Consider the following 13,316-nt stretch of genomic DNA (forward strand, 5'->3'; position numbering starts at 1 on the left):
AATGTTTTGATTTAGGTGAAAAATCTATCTTTAATTCAGTCTTTGCCATCATTTAAAACGAGTTCTGTGACACAAACTAAACTGCAGCATCTAAAATGTCCTTTTTTTAAAACACCAGTCAGATGAGAGACACCAGCTTTGGCAATTTATGGCAAAAATAAAACATCCTGACACAAGGTCAATAAGTGGATGCCTTCTTGCTGGCAGCAAGTGACAAAATATTGATATCAAAATCCTTCAATGGAACCCAGGCCTGAACCCGTAAGGCTCAGAGTAATGTTCAGGAACATAAAACTATCATTATCTGTTGCCGACGGTGCTGGATCATCTGCAACTCGTGGAAAGACTGTGGTCAGCTGTTCACAAAAGAATCGAATAAAGATGAGATGTGATGACGATTGAAGTTTTTAACCAATTATACCTCACAAATTGTGAGAAAAAAAAACATGTGTGAAGGCATTTATTAAATGATGTTTTTATTCTTTTGAGGTTTCTTGAGATGTACTCATTATAACAGCATCAGTCAAAGTGTCAGAACAGCAGCTCTTATGATCATCATAAGCATCCAGTATTATTTCATGGCACATATAGATCATTTTTACACTTTTGTTTTCCGCTCATAATCCAGCTCATCCTCACTTCCTTCTTATTTTTTTTTCTCTTTAGCCCTTAAAGAATGAAAAAACTCTTGACCTCTTGTTAGCAATTAAACCAATGAGTGATTTTTTCCCGTTCTAGGTGACCTAAGTTGATTAACGTCCTGAAGAAGTATGGAGTATTTTTGGGACAGGCATTAGGCCAAGTTGACCTTGACCTTTGAGATGCACTTTGTCTTCTGCAAACCCTGACGTATCGATGCATGATTTGCATTTTTATACATAATTGATTGCACTATTTAATGAAAATCATTGCATGTCAGTACCGATACTGTGTGTTTGTCATTACAATAAATGGCAGCTGACAAAAGCAAAAAAATAAAGTGTGGACTAAGCACTATGCTAATACATCCTGAGTGTTTCAAATCTTACACAAGAAGCCAGGTAATCGAAACTCATTTCGAACAATTAGCTAATTATCAGGGAGTAATGGTCTTATCCGTTAACATTAGGGAGAAATACAACCAGTCGACAACCTAAACTCTAAATCCAATCTGAGAAAATAAAATGGTTCGAGTAACATTTTGGAGGGTTTATTGTAATCGTAGGACGTTTCTGGTCAACTGCTTTTGCTCAACACCTTGGAGTCCCCTGCAGAGAAAAGATCTTTTACATCTCTCGCTCCAGTATAGAACGGTAGCTAATCCAAGCGGACACTATAACAGCTGACAGGAAATCAATACTTTCAGTAAAAGACAAGAGTGAGGAAAGTTACTGCCACAATTTCACTGCATTTCACCACTGCTGAAAACCATGATATTGATTTCTAGTTAGAAATTTTGAAGTCACATCAGGCAGGAAAGTGTTGAATTTCAGCATTTCCACGACACGAGGCAACAAATAAAAGGGACGAACCTCAACTGGATGTTTCTTTGAATGAGTTACCTACTGTATGCCTTGTCACAAATGGGAGGCATGTTTCTTCTGATTCACTGAGTTTTATTTCATGTCCACATGAATTACCCCACAGGAGTCACCCAGCATGCCCAAACAACTGTCTGAACGACAAATGTCAAAACAATAACCTGGCAAACCAGGGATTTCAAAAAGTGTTCTGAGACAGTCTGTTGCCTCTCTTCATCGGCATCAATAAAAACTGCATAATCCGACAGAAGAATTGCATCCATTTTTTGTTCATGCAGACTGTGTAAAATCAGCCAGCTCAGAGACATACAATGCAATATTTCAGCATCAAACATTGCTGTTATCAGTGAAGACTTCTGCCTCTGTCGAACTGTCGGTCTGAACTTTCAGCAGGCAGACGAATCAATACAGGGCATCACTTTGAGAAACATTAACATTATGGCCTCCTACATGCATCATCGCTGGTTTCTCAAGCAGAAAATGGGCTTTTGAAACCCCTGAGCGAGGTTCAGATGGTTCCCTTAAGATTTCCTGGTTTTAGCGATATGGGGTATGTTTTTCGCAAGCTATTCCCAAACAGATAATAATAATAATAAAAAAAAAAAAGTTCATGGTCATGATTTCTCTGTCAAATTGCAGGAGGAAGACAGTGCAGGGAGGCAGGGTCAGTGATGGAGCCCTGAGAGGCACCAAGTGACTTGCAGTCATAAAGGGGAAACTCATTTTGCCGCCCCATTTTCCCAAGTGTCATTATCGTACAGTTCTACGTCCTGGAGACTGGAGGCATCTGTGTCGTCTCCCGCGCTGCTCTCACTGTTCCTGAAGGCGATTCCTCCAATGAAGGGGTACACGCTTTCTGTGAACAGTTCTCTGATGTTGTAATGAGGGAGTTCAGGGTCTTTTCTCTCAGGTTTAGTGATACACTTTTCCTCCATGGCTTTATTTCGTTGATAATACTTTGAGAACTTATTGAAAATGATCGAAATGGGTAGAGCTACGACTAATAGTCCACAGACAATACACAAAGTGGCCACAATCTTCCCCGCTAGCGTCACCGGGCATGTGTCGCCATAGCCGACTGTGGTCATGGTTATTGTCGCCCACCACCAGCCTGAAGGGATGGTCCCCAAATCTGTGCTTTCCTCTTCCTTCTCAGCAAAGTAGATCAGGGCAGAAAAGATTGAAATCCCCACCGAGAGGAAGAGCAGCAGCAGACCCACCTCGTTGTAGCTGTGGCGGACTGTTGCGCCCAGCGCTCGCAGTCCGATGGAGTGGCGAGCCAGTTTGAGGATTCGAAGAACCCTCATGAGGCGCAGAACCTGTACCACCTTCCCCACGTTTTCCAAGTCCTCGTTCTCCTCAGCGGCCTCCTCGTCGGCTGTTTCTAGCGCTAAAGTGGCGTAATATGGCAAAATGGAAGCCACGTCAATGATGTTTAAGGGGTTTCCAAGGAACTTTCTCCGAGAGGGAGCGACAATTAGCCTGATGATGAACTCTGCAGAGAAACAAGCGATACAGATTTCCTCAAGGATGGCAAGGACCGGATCCTCGATGGGTCTATCATTTTCATCCAAGCGTTGGAACTCGGGCATGCTGTGGACACACATAGCAATGATGGAGGTCAACACCACACTGAGGGAGGCCACGGCAATGATCTTTGAGGATGTGGAGTGGCCTGGATCCTCCAGCCGGAGCCAAATGTAGCTCCTCACTTCAGCACACCAGGCACCTTTGAACTTAGCCAGGTCTTTATCGAGAGCAGAGAGCTCCTCGAAGGAAGAGCCCAAGCTGGGTGGCTGCTGGTCGTCACTTTGGATTTCCCAGTCTTTGTCCTCGATGTACTCTTTCCTCTCGTGGTACCAGTTGCTACAGCAGGAGCTCAAGTGCAGCTCGTGGATACCCCAGTACTCGATCTCCTGGCTGAAGGAGAAGACGCACAGCTCCTCCATCATGTGGATTTGGCCGGTGTAGTAGAAGTTGAGCACGCAGAGGAAAACTCGTGGATTCCGGTCAAAGTAGTACTCCTTCTCTGCCGGGCTGTAGTCGTCACACAGCTCGAGGATCGCCGCCTCGCTTCGACAGCACAGCAGACGAGCCAGGCGTGTGTGAGGGAAGCGGAGCAGCATGTCTGGGTCCACTTCATGTCGTACCCCTCCCACATTTAGGTGGACCTGGTCCTCCTCGTTGCCCTGCCGGTGGAGGAATTGCCCATACCCCATGGTCCTAATGACACAGAGATATCACAACTACAAATGAGGGCTGACATTTTTAGTGACTTTATGACAACAACAAAAAAAAATGCATCACACGTTTTCATCGAGGACTATAATTGGTATATATTAATTCAGAGCGATAAGGACACATTCAGAGAGATAAAGACACATTTGACTGCATTGTTTGTAGAACACATTAGTCCTCTGAAGGAAAAAAAAAAAAAATCAATAAAGCACACACAGGAAATGGCTTAAGCTGGAGTGAGTGAAGAAGCGTGAGATACTGTCACTTCTTTGAGGGCTCCAGTGCCGGATTATTAGCAGAGGAATCAAATTACAGAGAGGACTAGACAAACACCAAAGGAAATCAAAGGCAACAAGTTGAAACTGAACCCTTACATCATTTCAAGCAAGCATTAGATATTGTTCTCCAACATGTGCAGATTTCTGTTTTGTTTTCGTGGGTCTAGTTGTTAACCACCCTCCTAGAAATACAACACAACATGTGCTGGTTTGCAAGCACATTTGCTGACTTTTGCATGATTTTATTTGATTACTTTTTAAACCAAACCTCATTTAAAAAAAAAAAGTCATTTACTTTTAAGTTGTGTCAATTACTAAAGTTAACACTTACCTGTACTTGGAGCCTTTCTTCCCATTAAACTAACTTTTATCCGGCTGGTTTAGTTCTGACATTGTGAGTAAACCTCTCTCAGGGAGGGAGAGCAGAGCTGCAGCTTCACGGACGGGACAAGAGGAGCTAGAGGAGGGACCGCGAAGCTCCGGCAGTTTGTTTCCTTTTACAGGGAAAAGGGAGGGGCGAGAGAGGAGAGTGGAGAGAGGAGAGAGGGGGGGGGGAGACCATGCGAGGATTTACCGTTATATTATAATCAAGTCCTTTTATTATGGTAATATACTTAGAGGAAGCTGTATATTTCTTTTGTTTAACTTAAGTTCCTCGAACTATTTAAAGGTACTTTCCTCAAGTAGGCTTAGAAGAGCACCTGCAATAATTTAATGCCTTTTAAATATTTAAAGCGAAATTGCACCAGGTTTTGTATATATGTTAAAGTGGTGCAACTGAAGGCAGCGAACCACAGCTCGTCTGCACGCTGGAGGGAAGTAAGTAAAATCACACTCTGACATTTCAATCTGCGAGAGAGAGAGCGAGAGAGAGAGAGAGAGAGAGAGAGAGAGAGAGAGAGAGAGAGAGAGAGAGAGAGAGAGCACTGCTGGAAGGCTGAGTGCCAAACGAGGCAGTAACACTGCATTTGGCAGAGGGGAAGTACAACATACCTTTATAGTTAAACAAAAAAAAAGAAGGCTGTCGTAGGTCATTTTGTTTCATCCATTATTTTATTTTCCCGAACAAATCATTTTCAGAATCTCCCAGATGTGAGGCTTACAGCATAAAACTAATTTCTCTACCCTGTGCAGAGGATCTGTATTCCAACCCTATAATGTAGGCTATGTGTCATTTCTGTGGCGAGGTAAACACCCCTTGATGCATCCTTTCTGCACAGGATTTGCAATAAGTTCTGTACTGTTACAGACAAAGTTAACAAATGAACCAGGGCAGGACTTTCAACTACACAGCTTGTTGACTTGTTTTTGTAATTTTGTGAATTGCAAATTTGTTAAAATGTCTTAAATTTGCACTTGTTGAATAAACTACAGGCTGGTCCTGACTCCTGCTCTTGTGTCATTGTAAAGCTTTGTGAAAACATTTTGATGTTAAAGCTCTCGACTGGAAAATACTGCAATGACAGCGTCTTGCATCTGAACAGGCTCACATAGCCGCAGTACAAAGACGTAACATCTTCATGCAGAGGTGAAGGAGATGTCACAGGGCAGGAGGGTCATTTTTATTGATTGTCATTCATTTTGTTTCTAAACGTTCCGCTTACTCAGAGATATACGTTTCTGTTGTTTAGCTTTGACATTTATTACATTATCAATTTTGTTTTTCAGTTTTTACTGTTTTAGGCTTGTGATCATAGGATTGCAAGGAACAAAACACCATTTGAAAATGATTGATTCTTATTTAAAACATGTTTTATTCCACGACACACTTCAAGAGTTTATCATCTATCAGAATGTTTCATGTGTCTGGATTCAGGCCACATTAAAAGACACAAGTCTGCACTCATCAGGCCGTAATGTGATCCACCTGTGAGTGGGTGTATTTGTAAAGAAGGAACTCCCTCAACCTGCCCAAAGGGTAGGCCTAAAGAGTTGATTCCCTCTTCTAACCGCAAATAAAACTGAAAAAGCAAGGGACTCCTGAGGCTGCAGTATCACACCTTATGCGCCATGGGTGGATTTATCGGATTTGGGTTTGTAGTTTAGATTTTATCTGTTGCTTCCACTCAAATTGGTTTATGTTATCTCTAAGCTGATTCAATCTCTTTCAGGTGGTTTGTTCTGCTGATTGCAGTTGTAATTGTAGCTGCTCAAAAGAAGCTGTCTAGAAGTATGTTTTTGACCATTTGATAACAGAATTACATGAATCGTTCTCTACCTCCAAACTAATATAAACATTTAATCCCAGATATCGGCACACAATGCCTGGGAAATGTCATGCGTGTGGATATTGGTCCACTTGGAGGAAAAATTCTTGAAGTTGCTGCTGTGATGAGTAAGCTAACACTTGTAAATTCAATATTTCTTTGTGTTTGTCTCACTTTTCCATTCTCTTAAACTGTCCTCTTTTTGTTCCTCAGATAACGCCACCGTCTTTCTTACACCAAGTATGGCCTCTCAGTGTGGCCTCAGTGTGACAGTATGCCAGTTTGGCAATGCCAGGATCTATGCCTCCCTTCAGAACTGTTTTGCCCAAACTGTGGTAACAAAAGCTAGATTTTTTTTTTTTTTTTAAATAGAGATTTTTAATGTGGTAATTCTGAGTCTTACTTTCTTGTGTTTGTAGGACTATACAGCTTTCACAACAACATTAAAACTTCACCTACACGGGAACCAGATGGGTGAAGATGAGCTGTACCAGGTGTCTGAAACCTGCCTCTACACTACCTGGGCCTCCAGGGACATTATCTGTGAACGCAACTATATGGAGGCAAGTGAAGGCAGCAGGACCCTCAGGGGTCATGTTCCAGTCTATATGATAAGTTGTTTTATGTCCCTTTTTGAGCATCAAGGCTGCATTTGATGTCACTGCAGAGGGGATGGTGGGAGATTGATTATCACTTATGATGCGGCCTCATTTCTAGGTGTCCATGAAAAGGGCAGCTCCAGATGATTATGTCCTGCCTAAACATCCTGCCAAAGGGGCCAATTCAAGGTTTGGTGATCCTCGACAAGATGCTGAGGTTCGATGAGCTAATTTTTAAGGCTTTTTATATTTTTTAACCCCCTTTTTATTTGATGGCATGCTCTATTTCCATCCAGAAACGCCCCGTAGAGGCAGGATCCGGAATGAACACGCTCATCATCACCACTCGTGCTCCAAGGCTGCTCCTGAGAAGTCCGAAGACTTCCCCTGAAACATACACCCAGATTGTAAGTGCACTGCGGTCACTACATTTCAAAGTTCCTCTCAGGCAGACTCTCTGGGTGAATTACTTGCAGTCCATTCGATAACTCAGTACTTGCTTACACTTGCAGCCAGTAAACTATTGGATTTAAATCCATCAATGGCGTCAAACTGCCTTTTTTAGATTGATTACTTTGTCTGAAATCCAGTTGGAAGCGTTGCTTATATTGGGAGGCAACCCTTATTATATTTACATCCTACATTTTGTCAAATTACAAATATCCTGAGGTATTTCATGTTCTCTTGTTCCCACAGTATGCCCCATACTCGCCCATGAAAGCATTTTATGGACCTAACAAACACTTACACACACACTTTTATGTGACTTTTACCACACAGGTCGCGGGAGTGCCCATGACTGTTGTCAAAACATCAACTTTATTTGAAAAGAAGTGGCTGGCGACTGAAATCGACGCAGCAGCTGCTTGTCCAATACTGGAGGGTAATGAGCTTGTTAGCAAAACAGGAGGCAGGGATGTAAGCTAACACTGAAGTTGGTGTTTGCTGTCAGTAATGTACTTGTTTTGATAGGCTGCACCAAGTATCTTTGGAAATTGGAAGTATCTGGAAATGTTCATATTTGACTCCAATGAGTCAGCTTTATTTAACTTGATACACCTTGTATCAGTTAATTTCAAATGGCAGAAAACAATTGTAAGTCTAACATGGTAAAAAAAAAATGCCACTTTTTTTTGCTGAGAAGACTGTGCCTCATGTCTTTTCAGTAACTATGAAGGTGGAGCAAGCAGGAAGTTAGTTTAGCTAATAGCAGAAAACCGCTAGCCTGGCACCAGCCCAGACAAACCACAAATTGTCATTTATACTTCTACTAGCGTATGCAGTTTTTCTAAATGTCAACAGTTTCTTTTTAATCACTGTGCATATTTGAGCTTTACAGCACGTAGTTTGTTGCTGACTGCTGTAAACATTTGGGATTAGCTAAGCTAGCATTTTCCAATGCTAAACTCTACTGTTTTTTTTTTTTTAATTCAACAAGTTTGAAGGTCATATAGATCTATTCATCTACCTGTAAACTAGAACACAAAGCATGTTTCCTTTGTTTATAGGAAGTGTGTTCTTCACCGCATACTCAATCAGCTGGTTCCTGCCGAGGCACATCGACCCTTTGATTTCCTCGGGTCATTACCAACTGTTGGAAGTCCACATGGGCGTCGATGGTCAGAAACTGGACGCTGCTGAGATGGCTGCCAGACAATACTCTCTGACAGTCAGTGACATGCACATCATTGTTGAAATCCCAATTGGGGCTGTTGGCGGTTACTTTAAGGTTGGTGGCACCAAATAATAGCTGTAGGTATCAACTTAATATGAAGGTTATAAACTAATTAAATTGTCTTTACAGGCTCAATAGACTTCAAGATGAAAAATGTTTGAAAACACATCTAATGTCTGAATCAACACAACTATAGCCAACATTGAAGAGGAAACTTAAACTTTGTTTTTTATCAAGCTGAATTGTGAAAGTTGCTTCTTTAAATGTGGGTTTGACATGGGATCCTTCACGTGGGCCGTTCACAAAAGATTTTTAATTTTGCAGAGTCACGTTCAGGATGGTCAATACCTCACATCCTACACGATTGAGCCGATGATAGAGATGCTTTGGACTGAAGACTCCACTCACGGGGACACTCGTTACAAAGTCCTTCTTCCCATCACAACACCATTACTGTCTCGACCTCCACAAGTCATCGACAGTGAGTCTTGTTTTATATATATATATATTTAAATGCAAGCTGCCTTAATTTCTCTTGTTCTTCTGCCCCACAGACACTATCCCTGAGGAGCGGGTTTTTAAAGTGCTATTCGGGCCCTTCAGCTCTGATGTGGCTCTAATAAACATTACCTTCCCCTCTGAGGTTCTCTCTGAGGCAGACTGCAAAGTCAGAGGCATTAATGTCTTGGAGCAGATGTATCCTGAGAGCAGCTCCAAGGTCTTAACTGTAGAGGTGCCTTTCACAGACCAGGTTGTGCTTCAAATGGTAGGTATCAGTCTAAAACTTGGAAATAAAATAGTATGTCTTCCTTTTTTTTTTTTTTTTTTTAACTGAATCTTAAACTCTTTCTATTTCCCACCAGACTGAAATGGGGATAACTGTCTACATTCTTGACATCACCTTAGGCCTGGTGGTCCTGCCGGAGTTGGCGCCATTTACTCACACTGCTTATCTGGAAGCCAAATTAGTAGAAAATGGTTTGGATATTGATTTGTCTTATTCTTGATCAAATGGTCCCCAGCAGGTCAACTAATAATATTGCACTATAGACTTAAATTCAGACCTTCTAAAATCTTGAATGTCAACAAGACTCTAAATTCCTGTGATACTGAATCTATATGTATTTCCTCGGCAGTTCCTCCCTCCATTTCTGGTGCCTGTGATTACCAAAACTTCTACGTCTTGGTTAAATACGGGACCCACGGCTTCAACTTTCAGACCACAGTGGGGAAGCAGATTTTAACCCCTAGCCTGGCTCAGCAGTATAGCTTCATGGAGAACGGGACACACTTTAGCTTTGCTGTGCCCTTTTCTTCCCCTGATGTCGTGTTTGAGGTGCTAACATTATCTGTCTTGATAAATGGGCAGGGATGTCTTTGGTTTCATTTTTGTAGATATGTGATGCCCATATAAGGCATAATTCTCGTGCTTTCTGCATCCCTCTAGTCTGTTCAGTCGTCAACTATCAGGAGCAGACTAGATGTGGTTTTGAAAAACCCAGAAACCAGCAAAACAATCAAAGAATTCTCCATGTCTTGCAATAACATTTCACCACTAACAGGTTTGTCGGACAGTTAAAGATGCCTATTACGGCTAACAAAACACTCGACGCAAACTTATGTCTGGCTCTTGTCTTTCAGAGTGTTTTCCTAATGGCACAATGACAGCCTGGGCTGTCAAACTGGAGTCTGTTCCCAGTCTGAACCCCAGTCAGCTCACACTCAAAGACCCCACCTGTGGTCCCGTCTTCAGCGACGACCACTACGCTTATTTTGTCTTCACTGCAAACTCCTGTGGGACGACCAGAAAGGTGAAGTATACATTTTTTAATACAGCTTGTTCACATGAGACAGAGATTTTATTTTTAACTTTACTTTTCCCATAGTTTTTGCCCAACATGATGCTGTATGAGAATGAAATCTCTCTGCCGGATGAACTGGAAAGAAAAAAACAGGATTCAAAGAATGAAGAGCCAGAGTTTGAGTAAGTTTTTATTATTCTAAGAAATTAAACTGTTTTTAGGAGATTATTTTTGCACCAGTTTATTTTGTTTAAAGATGTTCTGGTTGGCCTTAAATGGATAAGGTTTTGCTTCAATCTTTAGGATTTAACAGTCACAAAAAAACAATCTTCTGACTTTTGACACGCTGGTAGAACAAGAAAATCTGTATCTTTAAAAACCTCCTACAAATTCTAGAAACTTGCACTCAACAAAATGCTGCTGTTTCAGTAGTTACACATGCAACTCTGAATTAAAACCAGATTCATGTAATTCTATTCCAAATGGAGTAAAATTCAGTTCAACATGAATCCTGATGTGAGTTTGGCAAAAACATGTATTTTATTGTCAGACCTGTGTGAAATGGGTTCAACGTTGCCACTACATCACAAATCGAAGCCATACCTCGTGTGTCCATTTTTCAGATTAAAGGTGTCATGTTACTATGACATCAACAAAACGCACGCTGTGGCCTTCCATGCCAGACCTCGCAGGAGTCAGCCGTATGCTGAAAATGCAAAAGGAGAACTCCAGGTGGAAATTAGACTTGCTTCCGGTAAGGGGAAAGTTTAATTTGATTAAAACATATATTTCCTAAATGTGGAGAAATGTTTGTCTTTCTCCACCTAAACTTTAAAAGATTTAGATGAAGATATTTAAACGAAACTGGGAAAACAAAAACAGTTCTTTAACCTTAAAGTTGGACATTATTGAAAATATGCATGGATCAGATGTCTGTTATGGTGACTGTTTTTGGAGTGCTGCACATGTGTCAAAAGCAATTCAACACTCTGAAAATTGGTAAATTGACCATATTCTCTAAAGTCGAGAAGCAATTTCACAAATTGATATTAAATCAATCTTGGTGAAGTAATAGGACTTGTATATTAACTTAACTGATGTTTCGTTGCCCTCATTGTGCCACTTGCCAATTTGGTCATTAAGAGAATTAGACTGAATGTACTTTTGATTATTATACAATTTAAAGTCCTGTCCGAAACCCTTGATGATGATTCAGGTCAACATGCACTTTCTCTTCTTACTCAGACGACTCGTACAGTGCGTTTCACAGAGTGGAGGATTATCCTGTAGCAAAGTACCTGCTGCAGTCGCTGTACTTTGAGGTGGAACTAATGAGGTCAACGAACTCCAAACTGTCTGTGGAGCTGGAGAACTGCTGGGCCACGCTGGATGAAGACAGGACATCCCAACCAAGGTGGAACCTCATCATAAACGGGTAACTATGCCAGGATGTTTAACCTTTCACAAAATGTAATAGTTATTTATTTTTTTAAATCCTAAATCTGTCTGCATTTCCGTAAAACCCATTTGCAGTTTTTCTCACTGTTCCTTGTCTTTCAGGGAAGCTTTAAAAAATGTTTTCATGCACTACTGTGTATTTGTAGAAAGTAGCTTGGAAGAACTTTGTTAGCTTTGATTGGTAGCCTGCCCCTTTGGTTGATTGCACAACGGCTACAAAGAAAGCAAAACTGGCAACCCAAAATGTGTGGATGGTGTTTAGCACGAGTTTACACTTGCAGAAGCTGGAGCGCAATGAATCCTGGTACATGCACAAGTCTGGGAGAACTTGTACTCTACAGAATATATAACTTAAAAAAAAAAAAAAAAAATTCAACATTGATTGGATTATTGAATTTTATGACTGACTAAAAAAAAAATTATGTCTGTCTTATCCATCCCAATAAACATGACATCAGAAGGGGCATGAGCAGAGTATTATTAATGGGTAGAAAGTTGGTCGAGTGTATGATAAATTGTCATAAAAGCAACAGGCAGGACTTGTTTACCTTATTCTGAAAGCACCCAACATAGAAAATCTTCTTTCTTCCCCCTTTCAGCTGTGCAAACCCAGTGGATCCGTACCAGTTGATCCTCCATCCAGTTTGGCGTGATGACAGAGTTCAGTATCCCTCTCACTTTAAGCGCTTTGAGGTCAGCATGTTTGCCTTCTCTGAAGACAAAGAAACTTTGAGTCGCCAGGTAATTTGATGAAAGCCACTATTCAGTTCTGCAGAAATTGAACATCTACCTGTGAAGCTGTTAAATGTTTATGAATATCTTTGCATGCCTTTAAGGTTTATGTCCACTGTGACGTGGTGATCTGTGATGCCAGAAATCCTCAGGGTGGAGTTTGTACTGGGCCGTGTTCAAACCAGGAAAACAAACTTAAAGGTAGGAAATGGTGTGCTGTGATTGGAGGGGAAAACATGTTTTAAAAGTGGCTAACATGTTGTTTTTCTGCTTTACAGGTCAAAGACGTGCTGTTCCTCACAAAGACAGTGTCAAACATGTGTCTTCAGGACCCATAAATCTGAGTTAACAAACATAATAAAAGCTTTTTAAACAAATTCAATCTTGCATTGTTCTACTTGAAAGTTGACTTAGTACACAAACACAACAGAGCTATGTTATTGGTGTTTTCAAGCCATGTTGTTACTGTAATGATTTTTCTAAAGTTTCAGTTTTTTTTAAGAGAATTATTTTGGGGCCTTTTATTTTAGAGATGGGACAGTAGATAGTCAGACACCAGAGTGGGGAAAGATGCCACATGCTAGCTTTCGAGTACTACAGCCTCTGTGCACTAAAAGATTGGGGGCCGGCAGCCTATCGACCTCATCCTTAAAATAAAAACAAGCTTTCGTCTACACTAATTAACAATACACAGTTTATCATGAATGCAGATCTAAAAGTCTACAGATGCTGTAATGTGCCTTGACTATTCATGAGTTTAAGTATGAATGTTCCTGATAAACATGAGGTTGCAAATACAATTTCATG

General features: G+C 41.0%; 2 protein-coding genes across 2 annotated transcripts; one reads left to right on the forward strand and one right to left on the reverse strand.

The window, feature by feature from the left end:
• Positions 1-453: 453 nt before the first annotated feature.
• LOC132984872 (potassium voltage-gated channel subfamily S member 3-like) lies at positions 454-4,530 on the reverse strand. The gene is made up of 2 exons (XM_061051884.1): positions 4,368-4,530; positions 454-3,743 (listed from the first exon to the last, which is right to left on the reverse strand). The coding sequence occupies exon 2, from the start codon at positions 3,737-3,739 to the stop codon at positions 2,240-2,242; it is 1,500 nt and encodes a 499-aa protein (XP_060907867.1). The 5' UTR covers positions 3,740-3,743; positions 4,368-4,530; the 3' UTR covers positions 454-2,239.
• A 1,374-nt stretch (positions 4,531-5,904) lies between these two features.
• LOC132984873 (uncharacterized) lies at positions 5,905-12,886 on the forward strand. The gene is made up of 21 exons (XM_061051885.1): positions 5,905-6,069; positions 6,148-6,206; positions 6,285-6,371; positions 6,457-6,578; positions 6,663-6,806; positions 6,961-7,059; positions 7,139-7,249; positions 7,623-7,725; positions 8,351-8,571; positions 8,842-8,998; positions 9,072-9,283; positions 9,381-9,495; positions 9,654-9,853; positions 9,965-10,079; positions 10,159-10,328; positions 10,404-10,501; positions 10,943-11,073; positions 11,565-11,754; positions 12,377-12,518; positions 12,614-12,710; positions 12,788-12,886. Exons 1-21 carry the CDS (start codon positions 6,047-6,049, stop codon positions 12,856-12,858), a joined length of 2,667 nt encoding a protein of 888 aa, XP_060907868.1. The 5' UTR covers positions 5,905-6,046; the 3' UTR covers positions 12,859-12,886.
• Positions 12,887-13,316: the final 430 nt, after the last annotated feature.

The sequence above is a fragment of the Labrus mixtus genome, chromosome 12, assembly GCF_963584025.1.
Source record: "Labrus mixtus chromosome 12, fLabMix1.1, whole genome shotgun sequence".
Lineage (NCBI taxonomy): Eukaryota > Metazoa > Chordata > Actinopteri > Labriformes > Labridae > Labrus > Labrus mixtus.